A 20,207-nucleotide genomic window follows, 5' to 3' on the forward strand; every position below is an offset into this window, starting at 1 on the left:
CAAGCAAAGAATTATTTTTTGTAAAGCACGTAAAAGCACAACAGCAAAATTGGCCAAAAATTGTACAGTGTAAAGTCGGATTTCGTTCAGTGCTTGATTTTTTTTTTTAAATTAAATAAATACGTCACAAAGAGCCAAAAATACCACACACAACAAATATATTCACTATTAAACCACTGGAAGATAAAGTCTCCTGATTTGATTGTCCTCTTGCTGTCGTATAAACATCTGAGACGCAGTATCAAGGTCTCATTTAACATGCTCGGTAGCATGAGCCGAGCAATAAAACTTTTTGTGAGTTATAAAGTTTGACAAGTTGTTGAACTGGATATCACAGGGACAGCAGTATTTACTGTTAAGTGCTGCCGAGAGCGATCCACCTGAACTCCCTTTCAAGCTTGAGATCTCCTCCATTTTGAAGGCTGGTGAAGAAGAGATACTCTCTCTAGGTTTTGTGGCTCCTTCTTGATCTGGAGTACAAGCCGTGAAGGGGACATTTGAGGTTGATGTGCTGCAAGACTCGTTTCCTGGATTGTCATCACCCAGGAGACTGGAGTTTAATAACTTTATTTTTGGGTTGTCCACATTTTCAGAGCCAACATGGCTGCCGTCTGGCATTGGTTGCTCTTTTTCACCTTCAGTGCCCTCGTTTGGGCTTTGCCTCCTCTCATTTTGTGGAGCAAAAACCCCTGTGGCATAGTCAGCAGGTTTAATCTCATAGTATGGCCAGATCTGTTCATCTGGTCTGATTTTCTTAGCACCACCGGGATAGTTATCAAAATTCATCATGTTGTCTTCATCCTTTACAGACGGCTGCTTTTCAGCAGACATAGAAGTACTGACACTTTGAACTGAATGCTCAGTACTGAAACTATCTGGGGCATTTCCATTACTGGAACCTTCTTCCTTTATGTTTGGTGTTTTGTTCTCCATGACCTGGGCACCTGGGCAGAAGTTCTGTTTGTGGCTCAGGTAGTCCTCGACTTTGTTGAAGCTAATTTTACACATTGTGCATTCGTGGTAGTCCAGGATTCCTGAAACTTGTCCAAACTGTGTTGTGCATTTTTTACTCAGATCTATCGGCGCATCACCTTCCTCTTGAGCTATTGCATTACACTTTGATGCAAGAGCTGATTTTGTGACTGTCAAAGAAGGTTCAGGATGCTTTGGAAACAAACCCTGGATCATGTTGTACCGTTGATGAAGCACATCCTTAAGACTCTCTACTGTATCCTGGGACATATAGGAACTACTGATAGGACAGGATTGAGACACCACGGGATCAGGACTTGGCATCTTTCTTCTCTTTCGGGTACGAAATGATTTCTGGATGTGTTTGTTGTTCAATGCTCGTTTTGCAGGCGGATCGTGACGGGAGGCACAATAGTACTGCTTGTGCACCATGTAGGTCTCATGCCGACTGAACGTGATCTTACACGCCTCACACGTTTTTTGATTGTGGTCCAGCTCACTCTCTGATGCTTTTGGACTCTTTGAATCTAACATGATGTTGTTTGGTTGTTCCTCCGCATCGCATGGCGGTGACGCTTTTTTACCACTCAGTGGAAATTCCTCACTTGCTTTTCCTCCTGCACTGAAAGGATCAATTAGAGATGTGTTGAACTGAGTGGGATTATGAGGTTTAACCTCAAACTGGTGGCCAGCATTCAGGATGCTAGCTAAGCCACCCCCAGCTTTCGGACTCACTGCGGCTTTGTCCAAAATGCCGTAATCATGAGATTTGCTCATGTGTTGCCAGCGACCGTTACAGTAATGCTTCTTGTGCACTAAATAATTATCAAGGTTGCTAAATGTAATGTTGCATTCGAAGCACATTGCTCCTTTTGGAACCAGTGCACCATACATAACCGGGGGGAAACTGGTGCCTCCGTGACGTAGCCTGCGATGGACCAGCTCTGACATTTTAGCCAGTATTTCGGAAGCCTGTGGGACTGCGGGTATATCCTGTGAGAATGGCACAGGAGACAGGAAGGGTGGCACGGGAAATGCTGGGGTCATATGATTCTGGATCGGAGAAGAAGCCAAACGAGGGCTGGATGGCTCTGATTTTACTCTACTGGATGAAAAACCCGCTTTGATTCCAGGCCCGACTTCAGCCTTGCTAGCTCCCTGCACTTGTTCGCTCTTCTCTTGCTCCATATTTTGATGAACTGGACTTTCCACAATGCTTTTATGAGCTTTCGGACTTGCAACACCAAGAGACTCTAAGGGCTCGGTCTGATTCTCTTTCATAGATTTGCTCTCCAGACCATTATGTCTGTGAATCTCCTGGTGTTTTGATAGATCTTGAGGTGTCTGGAAGGTGAAGTGGCACTGACTGCACCGGAGTCCTGTTTGAGACAGGTGAGTGAGGATGTGGGGCTGAAGGACCATCAGTGTGTCAGCAGTGTAGTCACAAATTGTGCATTTCAGACTGCTTCCAGGAGATGTCTCATCAGTCTTGAAAGCTGGACAGGTGAAAAAAAAGGACAACCTATAAATATGCTACACAATATACAATCTAGAACCAATTTTGTCTCCCATACACATTTTAGTGTGCTTTCTGCTTTAATGCACCTTAAATACAGTACAACTCCAACACACACAAGTAAAGCATAAAACACTTCAGGATTTCAGAGTTATACAAAAATAATCAATGACAGGGTTGTGTGATGCAACCTGACATGAAGTGGAGTTACTGATACCACTCTGAAGTTGATTATTTTCCTATACAGAACTGAAGGGACGGAAGTGAAAACCTGTCCTCTAGATTTGATCAGAAGGGATTGTTAAAAAAAAATATATATATATAAAATCCTCCTCACCAGAATGTGTGGACAGGTGCATTTTGAGAGCCTGTGGACCCAGGAAGCTCATGTTGCATTGTGGGTAAGTGCAGGTACGGGGCATCTGATGGTTCGTGTTGGTCTGTTTCTCTGAAGCCAGCTCGGTTTCCCTCGGCCGTCCACTGCAGTAGTACATGAGGTGAGCTTGGAGGTTCCTCTCACTCCTGAACCAGATCCCACATGTCTTACAGGGGTAAATATCTTCTACAAAAAAAAAAATAATAATAATAAAAAAACAACAACAACAAGGTCATGCAGGTGGGAAAATTCTGGTTAAAAACAAAGTGTCCTCTTTAGCAACTTCATCTGTTTTGATTTGAGACAAGCTGCATTGTTGTTCTGGTTACATTTTAAAATATGTAAACATATAGTAAAACCCTTTTGGGTCATGCTGTTTAAGGAAAATAATCAACAATGTGGTGAAAAAATGGAGTGATGTTACAGTGGTGTTTGAAAACTTGTGAACCCTTTAGAATTTTCTATATTTCTGAATAAATATGACCTAAAACATCATCAGATTTTCACACAAGTCCTAAAAGTAGATAAAAGGAACCCAGTTAAACAAATGAGACAAAAATATTATACTTGGTCATTTATTTATTGAGGAAAATGATCCAATATTACATATCTGTGAGTGGCAAAAGTATGTGAACCTTTGCTTTCAGTATCTGGTGTGACCCCCTTGTGCAGCAATAACTGCAACTAAACATTTCCAGTAAGTGTTGATCAGTCCTGCACACCGGCTTGGAGGAATTTTAGCCCATTCCTCCGTACAGAACAGCTTCAACTCTGGGATGTTGGTGGATTTCCTCACATGAACTGCTCGTTTCAGGTCCTTCCACAACATTGAAGGTCGGGACTTTGACTTGGCCATTCCAAAACATTCACTTTATTCTTCTTTAACCATTCTTTGGTAGAACGACTTGTGTGCTTAGGGTTGTTGTCTTGCTGCATGACCCACCTTCTCTTGGAGATTCAGTTCATGGACAGATGTCCTGACATTTTCCTTTAGAATTTGCTGGTATAATTCAGAATTCATTGTTCTATCCATGCTGGCAAGCTGTCCTGGCCCAGATGCAGCAAAACAGGCCCAAACCATGATACTACCACCACCATGTTTCACAAATGGGATAAGTTTCTCATGCTGGAATAAAGTGTTTTCCTTTCTCCAAACATAACACTTCTCATTTAAACCAAAAGTTTTATTTTGGTCTCATCTGTCCACAAAACATTTTTCCAATATCCTTCTGGCTTGTCCACGTGATCTTTAGCAAACTGCAGATGAGCAGCAATGGTTTTTTGGAAAGCAGTGGCTTTCTCCTTGCAACCCTGCCATGCACGTCATTGTTGTTCAGTGTTCTCCTGATGGTGAGCTCATGAGCATTAACATTAGCCAATGTGAGAGAGGCCCTCAGTTGCTTAGAAGTTACCCTGGGGTCCTTTGTGACCTCGCCGACTATTACACGCCTTGCCCTTGGAGTGAGCTTTGTTGGTCTACCACTCCCAGGGAGGGTAACGATGGTCTTGAATTTCCTCCATTTGTACACAATCTGTCTGACTGTGGATTGGTGGAGTTCAAACTCTTTAGAGATGGTTTTGTAACCTTTTCCAGCCTGATGAGCATCAACAATGCTTTTTCTGAGGTCCTCAGAAATCTCCTTTGTTCGTGCCTTGATACACTTCCACAAACACGTTGTGAAGATCAGATTTTGATAGATCCCTGTTCTTTAAATAAAACAGGGTGCCCACTCACACCTGATTGTCATCCCATTGATTGAAAACACCTGCCTCTAATTTCACCTTCAAATTAACTGTTAATCCTAGAGGTTCACATATTTTTGCCACTCACAGATATGTAATATTGGATCATTTTCCTCAATAAATAAATGACCAAGTACAATATTTTTGTCTCATTTGTTTAATTGGGTTGTCCTTATCTACTTTTAGGACTTGCCTGAAAATCTGATGATGTTTTAGGTCATATTTATGCAGAAATATAGAAAATTCTAAAGGGTTCACAAACTTTCAAGCACCACCGTATGTGTTTTATTCCTCTTTTTTATTCCTCACAGCAACTTTTTATTTAATTACTGAATGACACATCTTACTTGATATCCACTGATAGGCACATATAACCATATCGCAGACGAGCCCCTACTTTGTGACTACTGGCTCAAAATCATGACAAATTACAGGAGGCACAAAAAGAAAAGGTTTTAATTTATTCAAAAGCAACTCCAACAGTCAAAACATCAAAAAGGTTATGAGGTGTGACAGTCAGTAAACCTGTACTGTCAGTATGTACAACCCCGATTCCAAAAAAGTTGGGACAAAGTCTCATCTCATTATCTCTAGCCACTTTATCCTGTCCTACAGGGTCACAGGCAAGCTGGAGGCTGTCCCAGCTAACTATGGGTGAAAGGCAGCATACACCCTGGACAAATCACCAGGTCATCACAGGGCTGACACATAGACACAGACAACCATTCACACCTAGGGTCAATTTAGAGTCACCAGTTAACCTAACCTGCATGTCTTTGGACTGTGGGGGAAACCGGAGCACCCGGAGGAAACCCACGCAGACAACATGCAAACTCCACACAGAAAGGCCCTCACTGGCCACGGGGTTCGAACCTGGACCTTCTTGCTGTGAGGCGACAGCGCTAACTGCTACACCACCGTGCCACCCTTGGGACAAAGTACAAATTGTAAATAAAAACGGAATGCAATAATTTCCAAATCTCAAAAACTGATATTGTATTCACAATAGAACATAGACAACATATCAAATGTCGAAAGTGAGACATTTTGAAATTTCATGCCAAATATTGGCTCATTTGAAATTTCATCACAGCAACACATCTCAAAAAAGTTGGGACGGGGCAATAAGAGGCTGGAAAAGTTAAAGGTATAAAAAAGGAACAGCTGGAGGACCAAATTGCAACTCATTAGGTCAACTGGCAATAGGTCATTAACATGACTGGGTATAAAAAGAGCATCTTGGAGTGGCAGCGGCTCTCAGAAGTAAAGATGGGAAGAGGATCACCAATCCCCTTAATTCTGCGCCGGCAAATAGTGGAGCAATATCAGAAAGGAGTTTGACAGTGTTAAATTGCAAAGAGTTTGAACATATCATCATCTACAGTGCATAATATCATCAAAAGATTCAGAGAATCTGGAAGAATCTCTGTGCGTAAGGGTCAAGGCCGGAAAACCATACTGGGTGCCTGTGATCTTCAGGCCCTTAGACGGCACTGCATCACATACAGGCATACTTCTGTATTGGAAATCACAAAATGGGCTCAGGAATATTTCCAGAGAACATTATCTGTGAACACAATTCACCGTGCCATCCACCATTGCCAGCTAAAACTCTATCGTTCAAAGAAGAAGCCGTATCTAAACATGATCCAGAAGCGCAGACGTCTTCTCTGGGCCAAGGCTCATTTAAAATGGACTGTGGCAAAGTGGAAAACTGTTCTGTGGTCAGACGAATCAAAATTTGAAGTTCTTTATGGAAATCAGGGACGCCGTGTCATTCGGACTAAAGAGGAGAAGGACGACCCAAGTTGTTATCAGCGCTCAGTTCAGAAGCCTGCATCTCTGATGGTATGGGGTTGCATTAGTGCGTGTGGCATGGGCAGCTTACACATCTGGAAAGACACCATCAATGCTGAAAGGTATATCCAGGTTCTAGAGCAACATATGCTCCCATCCAGATGACGTCTCTTTCAGGGAAGACCTTGCATTTTCCAACATGACAATGCCAAACCACATACTGCATCAATTACAGCATCATGGCTGCGTAGAAGAAGGGTCTGGGTACTGAACTGGCCAGCCTGCAGTCCAGATCTTTCACCCATAGAAAACATTTGGTGCATCATAAAACGGAAGATACGACAAAAAAGACCTAAGACAGTTGAGCAACTAGAATCCTACATTAGACAAGAATGGGTTAACATTCCTATCCCTAAACTTGAGCAACTTGTCTCCTCAGTCCCCAGACGTTTACAGACTGTTGTAAAGAGAAAAGGGGATGTCTCACAGTGGTAAACATGGCCTTGTCCCAACTTTTTTTAGATGTGTTATTGTCATGAAATTTAAAATCACCTAATTTTTCTCTTTAAATGATACATTTTCTCAGTTTAAACATTTGATATATCATCTATGTTCTATTCTGAATAAAATATGGAATTTTGAAACTTCCACATCTCTCTCTACCCTGGGCACAAGTGTGGTGTGTTCTTAAACACCAGGAACACGGGGCCCAGGTGTTCCCAATAACAGGTCAGCCACACCTACTGGGCATCTGCAACATAAAACACAGACATGCAGCCAACCCAGCAGCCAACAACAGAGGCGGGGTTATCACATGTTTCTATAAACAGTCATTCCATCACCAGTTTCTCTTTTTTTCTCTCTTGCATTTAATAATAATACAAAAATACCTCCAGCTTGTCATGTTTCTGAGAAACCGCAAAGTGTAAACTTCTCTGTCCTGAAAAAGTGTTGTCTTATTATTCTCTCTAAGCTCATATGTCAAAGCCAGGACATGGGATTTTCTTTTTTAGCCAAGCTCTTTAATTAGTTTGTTTATTTGTCATCCCGTAATAAGGCCACACTCACTGTTGGGGAGAACAGACGCTATGGCAGCTTGTTGAGGAAGGAGCTGGATGGACGAGAGTCTTGACGAAACGTCCACCACGCACACTGCGAGTTCTTCTCCCTCGATAACACTTCTCGTGGTCGAGCACCACACATGTCCTCCTACGAAAATCACAAATCAGAAAGTCTTTATTTGTGCGTATATAAAGCACACAAAGCAAACAGGCCACATCACATAGACATAACATGATTATACAGACCTCCAGCGTGACTGGATGAGTGTAACACAACAGTGTGTAGTACGGACAAAAGATGTGAGGATAAAGGGTTTAGAAAAATCTTTATTTGACAACTGGGCAATGCAATATGTCATGCTGATATTGATATTTTGGACTAGGAATACACTCCAAAAACAGTATGAACTTCCATTTGAGGCCAATATTAGATCCATAAATATCCATCCATCCATTATCTGTAGCTGCTTATCCTGTACAGGGTGGCAAGCAAGCTGGAGCCTATCCCAGCTGACGATGGGCAAGAGGTGGGGTACACCCTGGACAAGTCACCAGATCACTGCAGGGCTGACACAGAGACAAACAACCATTCACACCTACAGTCAATTTAGAGCCATCAATTAGCCTAACCTGCATGTCTTTGGACTGTGGGGGAAACAGGAGCACCCGGAGGAAACCCACACACAAACACGGGGAGAACATGCAAACTCCACACAGAAAGGCCCCTGTCGGCTACCAGGCTCGAACCCAGAACCTTCTTGCTGTGTCGCCCAGGTCCAGAAATATGACGCAGTGAATTAATACGATCATACTGCACTATCTCAATGACTTAATTTTTATGGAAATGCGGTATTATGAAGTTTGCTAGGTCAGCTTATCCTTCAAACCGCAGGCTTGTTTTCACTACAGGAAAGGACATGAAATTAACCTCCTGAAATTTCCATTACTTTATTCCATCAACAAATCAAAATTGAATTAAAAGAGGGATAAACTATCCATAAAAACATTTAAATCAAGTAAATTAATGCAATGTTCATTTTACCTTAAAAAAATAAAAGCAAATGCAAATAGTTGCATTTTTAAATTTTTTTAAGTCAATTTTTCTGATTTTTTTTCAGTGTAATGCATTTAGATTAGGGTAACTTTACTCTTAACACTTTATTTGTATCTTCATCAACATCATTTATTCAAGTAAATGGAACATAATCAGATGAAGTTGGAATTACTCACTTGAAGCAAACTCTACTTGATGATAGAATTAATACTTAATAGCTAATATAACTAAGAAATGATGAGTAAATGTTACAGCCACTTGACAAAAAAAATGATAAAATTCAAGAAGAAATTTTGCAGGGTATTAAAAATAATAGGATATGCTGGATCAATTGCTATTTTATACGCTGCTGAATAATAAAGGTAGAAGCCAAGTGTTTGTGTGTACAGATGATGGTCTGAACTTTATTGACAATCCCCCTCAGGAAATATCTGGCAACCTCAGTAAATTGCATTATCTGAATGGGGAGTCCCTGAATTTAAGCAGGTGTGTAATTCAACACTGAATACGCGTAACTTTCCCAGGTTACAAAGATACAGGGCTGATGGAGGGAGTTCTATACTGAGATTTTAAATTAATAAATTTATGAGTAAAAAACTCAGAAATTCCAAGATTACAAAGTCATGAATTTATGAGGAAAAAATAAACCCTTGGAAAAATATTGGTGGTGGTGGTGTGTGTGTGTGTGTGTGGGGGGGGGGGGGGGGGGGGGGGGGGGGTGTCAAGGAACCAGATCATTTCACTTTGCAGGGTTGAACTGACTTCATCACACCAGAGATGACACTGCTGAGCTAAGAATTATAGGAAATGTAGTGTTTCCTTCTCAATCACACAACATAAAAGAATAAGCACTAAGACATTTTCAACTACATTTCTCAGAATGCACTTCAGCCAGGAAGCATGAAAGCTTGTTTTCTCATTAATCTGTGACTTCTTAATCTTTGAATTTCTGACTTTTTAATCCCAGAATTTCTGTGACTACAATCTCCCAGAATTTCTGACAAGGTTTTTGGCTGCTCCCATTAGCGATCACAGCAGTGGATCTGTTCCATATATTTGATTTAGCATAGGTTTTACACCAGATGCCCTTCCTGATGCAACCCTCCCCAATCTATCTGTGCTTGGGACTGGCACTAAATATACACTGACTTGTACAACCCCCGTGGCTGGGTATTTTACCTAATCTGCATGTATTTGAACTGTGGGGGAAACCAGAGCACCTGGAGGAAACCCACACAGACACGGGGAGAACATGCAAACTCCACACAGAAAGGCCCCCCATCAGCTGTAAGATTCGAACACGGAACCTTCTTGCTGTGAGGCGACAGTGCTAACCACTGCACCACCATGCTGCTCCTATAAATTTTTTACTTAACTTTCGGAAATATTTTCTGGGAATATTAACACACACACACACCCGCTCCAAGTTTTTTAACTACAGTGCCCCTAATACACCATCATAAATGTAACTTTTAGATTTGAGTCACTGACTGAATACGGCACTATGTATTTAATTATACCTCCATGTTCTAATTGGTTGGATGTTTTTTTAATTGTTTTCTTCTTCTTCTTCTTCTTCTTCTTCTTCTTCTTCTTCTTCTCACTTTTACAGCATGTGGTGCTACAGAGACTAGAGAGCCTCCTCAGGCCAGAGATTTTACTTATTGGTATAAATATAGAAAAAAAATAAAACCTGATACATATCAAAATTAATGTAGAAGGAAACAAATCTCATGCACAATCCGCTTTTTTTTTTTTTAAATACATAAATACATAATGGCAGCATGGTGGTGTAGTGGTTAGCACTGTTGCCTCACAGCAAGAAGGTTCTGGGTTTGAGCCCAGTGGCCGGTGAGGGCCTTTCTGTGTGGAGTTTGCATGTTCTCCCCGTGTCCGCGTGGGTTTTCTCTGGGTGCTCTGGTTTCCCCCACAGTCCAAAGACATGCAGGTTAGGTTAACTGGTGGCTCTAAATTGACCGTAGGTGTGAATGTGAGTGTGAATGGTTGTTTGTCTCTATGTGTCAGCCCTGCGATAACCTGGTGACTTGTCCAGGGTGTACCCCACCTTTCGCCCGTAGTCAGCTGGGATAGGCTCCAGCTTGCCCGTGACCCTGCACAGGATAAGCGATTACGGATAACGGATGGATGGATAATACATCCTTGTGAAACTGTGATCATTTTAGACTAAACATCTGTCATAAAAAAATCATGCTTTATGCCAAGAGCATGTGACAAAGAGATTTTTTGGTTTTCTTCAAATTACTAGTATGAGAAATCAAGTTTCACATTCATACCAAATCCAAGCTTTTTTTAATTTAAACACGATAATGTTTCATGCTTTCATCGCTGAATGTGTCTGTATATCTCTCCACTAAAGTTACAAGGTAAAGTTCCGGTTTGTCTTTGATCTGTGAGTTAGTAAATAACACATGTACCAGCAGTAAAAATCCCCATGTCTTTTGTGAAGACCCATGCAGCGCAGCGCTCTGAGCTCATAGTCTACATGCTCGCTTGTCTTTGAAGCGATGAGAAAACAAGTAGAGAGACGATATGGTGTGTGCTGTTTTTGTCTGTCCTCAAGAAAAAAGGGAATGGACATCTTGGATAGAAGTGCTGCGTTATCTAATTGAGGTGCCGCGGATGAAACATTCCATGGGAGTCCTTAAGAACAAACTCATTAGCGTGGCGAAAAAGAGAAGAAGAGCGCTTTGTGGCGGAGATAACGTTTATCTCAGGAAATGACAGGCTCTCTGTCTGCCTTCATCTTCCATTAAGGGGATTAAAGTTTTAAAATATGACTATTTACAAAAGTCTGGAGGGAGAGATAACGAGCCGAAGCATGATACACCGCCTCTAAATGCTGGAATTAGGACACACACTAATTAGGCTGTTGGACAATGAAAACGCAGCTCGTGTGCTGCTGATGTTCGAAGACGCGTTTGTGCTCTGACATGCCAAACAGTTAAAAACAGACTGACCTGGACTGGGTTTGGGTTCTGGTTTGGTAAAAATGCTCAGACCTGGAAATGTTTGCTGTGTAGCAATGCGACATTAACATTTGTTTTGTGTTATTAGGGCCAGTGTGTTTCTCAGTGAAGAATCTCGTTATCTCAGTGAAGAATAATATGAGTCTCGACACTGGGATCGAAATGAAGCCACAAAAACATGGACATGGGGGCATGGAGTAACGATGTCTTCAGGTCCAAGCTTGAAAGTTCAAGTAGTGTACAAGTTCTGAGATTGTGATGAGGACATGGTGTGTGTTGAAGTGGTTTTGGTCATAAATTTGGACAGTATGAGAAAGGAATTGGCTGGTGTGGGGAAAAAATGAGGTTTTTGTATCATTTGTACCAAGTTCAAGAAGTTTTTTTTTCTTACTGAAAGAAAATGAAGAACAGCTGACATGCAAAATTAACACTTAAATCTTAGTATGTGCCCTCAAATGTCACATTCATATGAGCAGCAACCATGATGTTTTATTACTGAAACCAACAGAAATAGAAACTTGGAAGAAAAGTACATGTTCCCAAGGTGTAATTATGACATCGTGGTGACATCGAAGTGCTCTCAGCTTGTAAGTAATTCATGCATGCAGCAGTATCACAAATTGTTAGGATCTTTAAAGTAGAAAGAGCCTGAGAACACTCAGGATCTTTCTACTTTCTTCTTCTTCTTCTTCTCCTAACGTTTTCTAGGACGCTATTGCTCCCTCAATTTTCAACCAATCATCACCAAATTTCACATGAAGAATCCCTCTGGGCTGAATTACATTGCTATGACTTTTGGTGCTGATCTGGGTCACTGATCCGGAATGATCCATGAAAAACTGGATTTTTTCAATCGCTGTCAATTGTCATGATTTTTTCAATCAGTTTTTTTTTTTTTTAACTTTTGTTCAGGACAGCAGGGCACAACTTTTCCTCACTAAGCGTCATTCTCTATCTCTTACCGTTTCGGATCTATAGGGTACTGTCACACCCATGCGTGTTCGCTGACTCTTGCGCGCGCTCTGTGAACTGATTCACGTGCACGCGCTGCTACTGACTCACACTGGCAGTGGATTAAGGCGCAATCCATGCGCACATATAAGAACGCCAAAGACTAACTCAGGTTACAAAGCATTGAGTTGTTTAGACACATCACCGAGCCGTGTGTTATTTTGATTTCCTGGTTTCTGAATTCCTAGTTCCTGTTCCTAGTCCTTTGATTCTGCCTTTGTCTGTGCCTACGATATTCTATTTATGCTTTGCCCGACCTACTGCTTGTTTATTGTTTCTGATCTCGTGCCCTAATTTTAAGGACTTGTGACTTGACTTGGACTTGAGCACTGATGACTCGGACGTGGACTCGTGCATTAACTGCATTTGGACTCGTAAACTGGAGACGAGGACTCTGATTTTTTCTTTATTTTTTGTAACATGCCATAATAACTTGGCATAAGATATTTATATCTATATTAATTTTTTTATACTAATTTTGTGCAAGAGAATGCACATTCACCTGTTCATACGTCAATGTTCAGGAACAAGCTAACGTTAATAGTGCTAAAATGCCTGGAGAGAACGCCCCTAGGATTGTCCACTTTGCTTATACAGAATTCTCGTGCAGTGGGGAAAAAATGCACTGCTGTGTGTTCCATATGTAGAAGAACTATTGATGAGACGACGGGGACAACCTCGAACTTCAATCATCATTTGGTGAGACTCCACCCAGAGAAGGAAGTGATATGCTATGTTCATTGCTCTGTTGATAGTGGGCGGGGCTTGCTGAGTGATGAACTAGCTAGTGTTAACCCTCTCTCATGCTATTTGCCCTGTTGATAGTGGGTGGGGCTTGCTGAGTGATGAACTAGCTAACCCTCTCTCATGGTATTTGCCCTGTTGATAGTGGGCAGGGCTTGCTGAGCGATGAACAAACTTTTTATCTGTAGCCTGTTAACTAAAATGGGGCAGTCGAGCAGTAACGTTAGTCCAACACAGTAGCAGCAACAGACACCGTCAAATGGTGCAGTTGGAGCCTTGTTCTCGGACTTGACTCGGAGCAATAGTGGACTCGACTTGGACTTAAACACTGGGGACTTGAGACTGGACTCGGACTCGAGGTTTAGTGACTCAACTACAACACTGTTTGTAATCATAAGAAGGCACGTTCGCTGCATATTTAATACTAAAGATCTGAACGTATTGTTGCTGATGTGCATTTTAGAGAGTCATTATCTCATCTTGAGCTGGCCAAGAAATCCTTTTATTGTCATGGATGTATCATCTTTAATAGATTAGGTTTATAGTTTATAGTTCATATTTTATATTTCATACACTCATGTATTTTATTTATATAGTTTTCATATTTATAATCAATTTGAATATACTGAATATATACATATTTAAATTTTGCAAATTAATATTAATAATAATGAGCTCCTTTTTTAGTTTCTATTTATTATATATTGTATATCTGTAACAGGGCTCCTTTTGATAGCAGAGGCGTATAGCCACTGATTGGACTACCGTGTTGTTTTTTTTTATTAAAGTTTAAATAAAGGTATCTATCTATCTATCTATCTATCTAAATATCTATCTATCTATCTATCTATCTATCTATCTATCTATCTATCTATCTATCTATCTATCTATCTATCTATCTATCTATCTATCTATCTCATCTTGTACTCTAATCTTTAGCTCTCCCAGCACCTGCATGTTCATCTCTTCCTAACTGATCAAGCTCCGGTTCAGTCTCATCCTTATGGACTGTCTTCATGAAATCATACACACCGATCCACCTTCTGGGAAATCCAACTGAACTTTAAACGCTGAAGATCTGCTCAGTGCTGAGTTTCTCAAAAGCATCCTAACACAAAGATCATTGTTAAATGGTAGTGTGAGCAGCACAATGAACACTCTCTCTCTTAGTTAAGATGCTCTTAGTGTTAAGAGGCTTTTGGGAAACCGACCACTGATCAGTTTGTGCAAAAAAAGGTACACGTATAAAAAAAAATATTGCAGCATCTCTCTCTCTCTCTCTCTCTCTCACACACACACACGCATGCATAGTGAAACAGGATTGTTCACTATTTTACACATCTGTACATTTTATTCCTGTGAATCAACAACAACAGAAAGGAAAAAAAAATTCCAAGACATCACAAACTCTTTCATTCTCTGCACTAAAACCAATTACAGCTTTTCAGAAATAATTACTAAGAAACCTTCTTCCTTTCATTTCCACTTTCAGGAACATAATTGTACTTCTTGATGTCTGCATCCAGCGCTATAAGCCCACTATCACGTATTTCCTTCATGGAAACATTTGCTGTTTCTAATCCGTTGAACACCCCTCCATTTCTGGTGCAGGTTCAAGCCTCGATTTAACAAACGACGAATCATTTCACCTTTTCGGATCCGACAACAAAACACTATTATTCATGCTTTTGGATAATCAAATCATCAAATAATCATATAACCATCTAACACTGCAGCAATCTGCTAACAATTACATGTTGAATTTATTACAGAATGACACACCATGTATGATTACATGATGATAATTAGACCGCGACTGATATCAGATTTTTTAAAACCAATACTGATTTCAATATTTGAGATTTCAAGAATTAAAATCCAATATTGGATTACATATAATTAACAGTTATTCCATGAATTCGAGTTGTACATGAGCTGATAGCCGGCAAGGCATGTAGCACCAAGTTGTCTTTAAGCCATGTACGGCTAGATTGAGTGGAATAACTGTTTTATTCTATCCACATTCACTGGATTTTGAGAAATGGAGCATTTTTATTTTTATTTTTTGCAAATTTGAAAAATAAAATCTTTATACAAAACGTCCGACAAAATCATTTCCGCTTAGAATGTAAACAAACTGGCAAAATTAGAGTAGCAATTTGTGAAAAATGCTATGATAATAATTCTTGAAAAATAAAAAGATACGTTCTTACCATCAAATACTTTCATTCCATATTTTCTTGCCTTTTTTTCTATTTTTTGTGGTTTTGTTTTCAAGTACAATTTTTTATTTCATCCTTGGTTGGTTCAGCAACACGTTCCATCATTTTGTTTTTCTCTACTCATGGTATATGAGCTGATATCCTAGGACAACCCCGATTCCAAAAAAGTTAGGACAAAGTACAAATTGTAAATAAAAACAGAATGCAGTGATGTGGAAGTTTCAAAATTCCATATTGTATTCAGAATAGAACATAGATGACATATCAAATGTTTAAACTGAGAAAATGTATCATTTAAAGAGAAAAATTAGGTGATTTTAAATTTCATGACAACACCACATCTCAAAAAAGTTGGGACAAGGCCCATGTTCACCACTGTGAGACATCCCCTTTTCTCTTTACAACAGTCTGTAAACGTCTGGGGACTGAGGAGACAAGTTGCTCAAGTTTAGGGATAGGAATGTTAACCCATTCTTGTCTAATGTAGGATTCTAGTTGCTCAACTGTCTTAGGTCTTTTTTGTCGTATCTTCCGTTTTATGATGCGCCAAATGTTTTCTATGGGTGAAAGATCTGGACTGCAGGCTGGCCAGTTCAGTACCCGGACCCTTCTTCTACACAGCCATGATGCTGTAATTGATGCAGTATATGGTTTGGCATTGTCATGTTGGAAAATGCAAGGTCTTCCCTGAAAGAGACGTCGTCTGGATGGGAGCATGTGTTGCTCTAGAACCTGGATATACCTTTCAGCATTGATGGTGTCTTTCCAGATGTGTAAGCTGCCCATGCCACACGCACTAATGCAACCCCATACCATCAGAGATGCAGGCTTCTGAACTGAGCGCTGATAACAACTTGGGCCGTCCTTCTCCTCTTTAGTCCGAATGACACGGCGTCCCTGATTTCCATAAAGAACTTCAAATTTTGATTCGTCTGACCACAGAACAGTTTTCCACTTTGCCACAGTTCATTTTAAATGAGCCTTGGCCCAGAGAAGACGTCTGCGCTTCTGGATCATGTTTAGATACGGCTTCTTCTTTGAACTATAGAGTTTTAGCTGGCAACGGCGGATGGCACGGTGAATTGTGTTCACAGATAATGTTCTCTGGAAATATTCCTGAGCCCATTTTGTGATTTCCAATACAGAAGCATGCCTGTATGTGATGCAGTGCCGTCTAAGGGCCCAAAGATCACGGGCACCCAGTATGGTTTTCCGGCCTTGACCCTTACGCACAGAGATTCTTCCAGATTCTCTGAATCTTTTGATGATATTATGCACTGTAGATGATGATATGTTCAAACTCTTTGCAATTTTACACTGTCAAACTCCTTTCTGATATTGCTCCACTATTTGTCGGCGCAGAATTAGGGGGATTGGTGATCCTCTTCCCATCTTTACTTCTGAGAGCCGCTGCCACTCCAAGATGCTCTTTTTATACCCAGTCATGTTAATGACCTATTGCCAATTGACCTAATGAGTTGTAATTTGGTCCTCCAGCTGTTCCTTTTTTGTACCTTTAACTTTTCCAGCCTCTTATTGCCCCGTCCCAACTTTTTTGAGATGTGTTGCTATGATAAAATTTCAAATGAGCCAATATTTGGCATGAAATTTCAAAATGTCTCACTTTCGACATTTGATATGTTGTCTATGTTCTACTGTGAATACAATATCAGTTTTTGAGATTTGTAAATTATTGCATTCCGTTTTTATTTACAATTTGTACTTTGTCCCAACTTTTTTGGAATCAGGGTTGTAGTAGAGTAGTCAGAGTGCGTGATTGCTCATATCCAGAGAATGTGGATAGAATAAGCTCTGTTATTCTTTTTTTGTTCAGAAACACAAGATTTTTCTTAACATTTGTCATGTTTTGTTATTTAAGAGTTCACCAAGTTAACATGACATCACCCAATTCAAAAATAAACTTGCTTTAGTGTCGTAAATAATACTTTGAACAAAAGTACAACAAACTATATTAACGTTTTGATAAATAAAAGTCAAATATATAAAATTACACAAAAAAATTTTGCAAAAAATATTAGATCCATTATAAACTACAGAGTACTACTCAGGGCTTGACATTAACTTTTCAACCCACTTGCCCTGGGGCGCAAGTGGGGGTTAATTTCCACTTGCCCCCCAATATTATCACTTGCCCCCTATTTTGTGAGTACTCCTTTTTTTAGGAAAACCATAGAATAGTTGTGAATTACAACATAAAATGAAGATCGCACATTGAGTTGAAGTTTGGTTATTGATTAAGTTTATTATTAAGTTTGGTTATTGGCTACTTTTTACTTTTACTTGTAACGGACAATAACGATTTTATCCAAAATAGTTTTTCCTGCCGGGCAGCATGGTGGTGTAGTGGTTAGCGCTGTCGCCTCACAGCAAGAAGGTCCGGGTTCGAGCCCCATGGCCGGCGAGGGCCTTTCTGTGTGGAGTTTGCATGTTCTCCCCGTGTCCGCGTGGGTTTCCTCCGGGTGCTCCGGTTTCCCCCACAGTCCAAAGACATGCAGGTTAGGTTAACTGGTGACTCTAAATTGACCGTAGGTGTGAATGTGAGTGTGAATGGTTGTCTGTGTCTATGTGTCAGCCCTGTGATGACCTGGCGACTTGTCCAGGGTGTACCCCGCCTTTCGCCCGTAGTCAGCTGGGATAGGCTCCAGCTTGCCTGCGACGCTGTAGAACAGGATAAAGCGGCTACAGATGATGAGATGAGTTTTTCCTGCCTTAGTCAATTTATTTCCATTTCACATGCATGCAGCTGTTGTAAAGTTCAGTGTGTTTGTGTAGAACTCTCTCTCAGACTGTAGGTTCATGACTCGATAATTTAGAAATCTATAACAAAGTTTGCATGAAGAAAACAATAGGGTGCCAAACTTTTGAACAGTACTGTGTTTGAGAATATTTATATATCTTTTTTTTTGGCCATATAAACATCAAAGAGACACTGTTAAAAAATCCTGCTTGAGTCTGCTTGGATCAGCTGATTGTTGTGATTTACGGTGTTCTAAATGCATGTGTTGCCAACAGTGGAGTTGTAGTGTGCCCTCTGGTGAAAAACCATGGAAGGACAACACTCATAACATGGTTGAAGGCTCCATCCACCGTCACTCCTTTTCTTTTTTTGTCATTCATCGGGCCATTATAAATACAGATATAGATTCAGTTGGAATTAGCTCATATCAGGACACTGATTTATTGCTCAGACTCTAATGATAACATTTAATGTTGTGAAATGTCCACAAAACAAATTGTTATAGCAGTTCTAAAAAGTTGAATCAGTATTACAAGGGTTTTTTGTTTGTTTTTATGTGTGTGTTTTATTTTTTAATCTGTTTTTAGTTTATCTTTCCTACTTTTTGTCTTTTTTGTCATTGCGCTTTTATTTCTATTATCTCTGTTGTTCCAGTTTTTAGATCCCTTTATTTCTTTTTTGGTCTGTCATTCCTGTGGGAGGCTAAACGGTGGCCACTTTGAAGAATCTAAAATGTGAATTTAAAACCACTTTTTGTTTATCACATGTTCCATATGTGGCTTCAGAGTTTTGTTGTCTTCAGTATTATTCTGCAGTGTAGAAAATGTTCAAAATACAGAAAAACCTATGAATGAGTAGAGTAGGGGTGTACAAACTTTTGTCTGGTACAATGTATATACTACAAATCCAGTGGCGGCTGGTAGTCTTTCAAACAGGGGAGGCTGGTCGGTTACGATATTTCCAGATTTTAAAAGAAAAAACATCAATTTTGCCCATACTCTTGCCTCTGATCTGGCTGATTGTTGGCAGCGTCACAAACTGTGAAATAACAGGTTCTTTTGGCCCATTAGCCTACTGTCCAATATACATGATGGTGGTGTTGGGGGGGGGGGGGGGGGGTATATTTTAACACAGGGTGCTTGCTCTTTTTCCAAATTAAAATTCCAGACTTTTTCCAGACTTTTTCAAAACTGAGATTTTTATTCCCAAGACCTTGACTTTATGTACTTTTACACTTGCGTGCCTACTGCCTACTTTATTGGTTGAGATAGTACCAGTTGTGTTTAGTACATTTTAATAAAATCGAATTAACAAAATGAACAAAATGATGTTTAAATTATGTTTTACTAACAAAAATGATTTCAGGATAAAAATGTTTCTTTTGACTGTAGAACACGATAATGAGAATAGACATCATGACTTTCGCAGTCCTGATTGTTTTTTCGTCAGTTGCCTATTTAAAAATCTACTGTTGGCAAGGAGGGCAGATCTTATCATTGAGGCATTCCTATACAATATGGTTATGTTTTCCTCCAAAAAGAATGAAAGAAGGCAACAAGTGCATGAGCAACTATAGAAATTCGGAGGATTTATCTCCATATGCGCCCCGCAGGTAGCCGCTATTATTATCCTGATTGTTATTTCTCAGTTGCCTATTTAAAAATGTATTTGGACGAGGAGGGCAGAGCTTGTAGCCTGACAAGCCAGACTATAACATATAGGGTACGTCTAGATTTCTAGGCTACGGAGCTTGCTTATTCATTGTGGTATTCACCTAGCCTACAAAACTAGAAATTCGAAGGAATTTATCTCCATAGTTACGTGCCCCGCAGGCAGTGGTGTAACGGTGAAGCCAGGCCCAGGTGCAAGTTTCTCGCATCGGCCCCCCCAACACCCGCCACCAGTAAACCCCCTTTCACGTCAGCTCAACAAATGAACAACCAAGCCAATATGCCTTTACTTCCCC

The 20,207-nt window shown here is 40.3% G+C and overlaps 1 protein-coding gene across 1 annotated transcript in view; it reads right to left on the reverse strand.

The window, feature by feature from the left end:
- Positions 1-249: 249 nt before the first annotated feature.
- zfpm2b (zinc finger protein, FOG family member 2b) overlaps positions 250-20,207 on the reverse strand; it is a 74,559-nt gene continuing 54,601 nt past the window's right edge. The window contains exons 6-9 of the mRNA XM_060903925.1: positions 7,469-7,613; positions 4,659-4,666; positions 2,826-3,050; positions 250-2,468 (exon numbers count right to left, since the gene is read on the reverse strand). Of these exons, the coding sequence (XP_060759908.1) occupies positions 250-2,468; positions 2,826-3,050; positions 4,659-4,666; positions 7,469-7,613 (2,597 nt within the window). The remainder of the gene's footprint in view (positions 2,469-2,825; positions 3,051-4,658; positions 4,667-7,468; positions 7,614-20,207) is intronic.

Source organism: Neoarius graeffei, chromosome 22, assembly GCF_027579695.1.
Source record: "Neoarius graeffei isolate fNeoGra1 chromosome 22, fNeoGra1.pri, whole genome shotgun sequence".
NCBI lineage: Eukaryota > Metazoa > Chordata > Actinopteri > Siluriformes > Ariidae > Neoarius > Neoarius graeffei.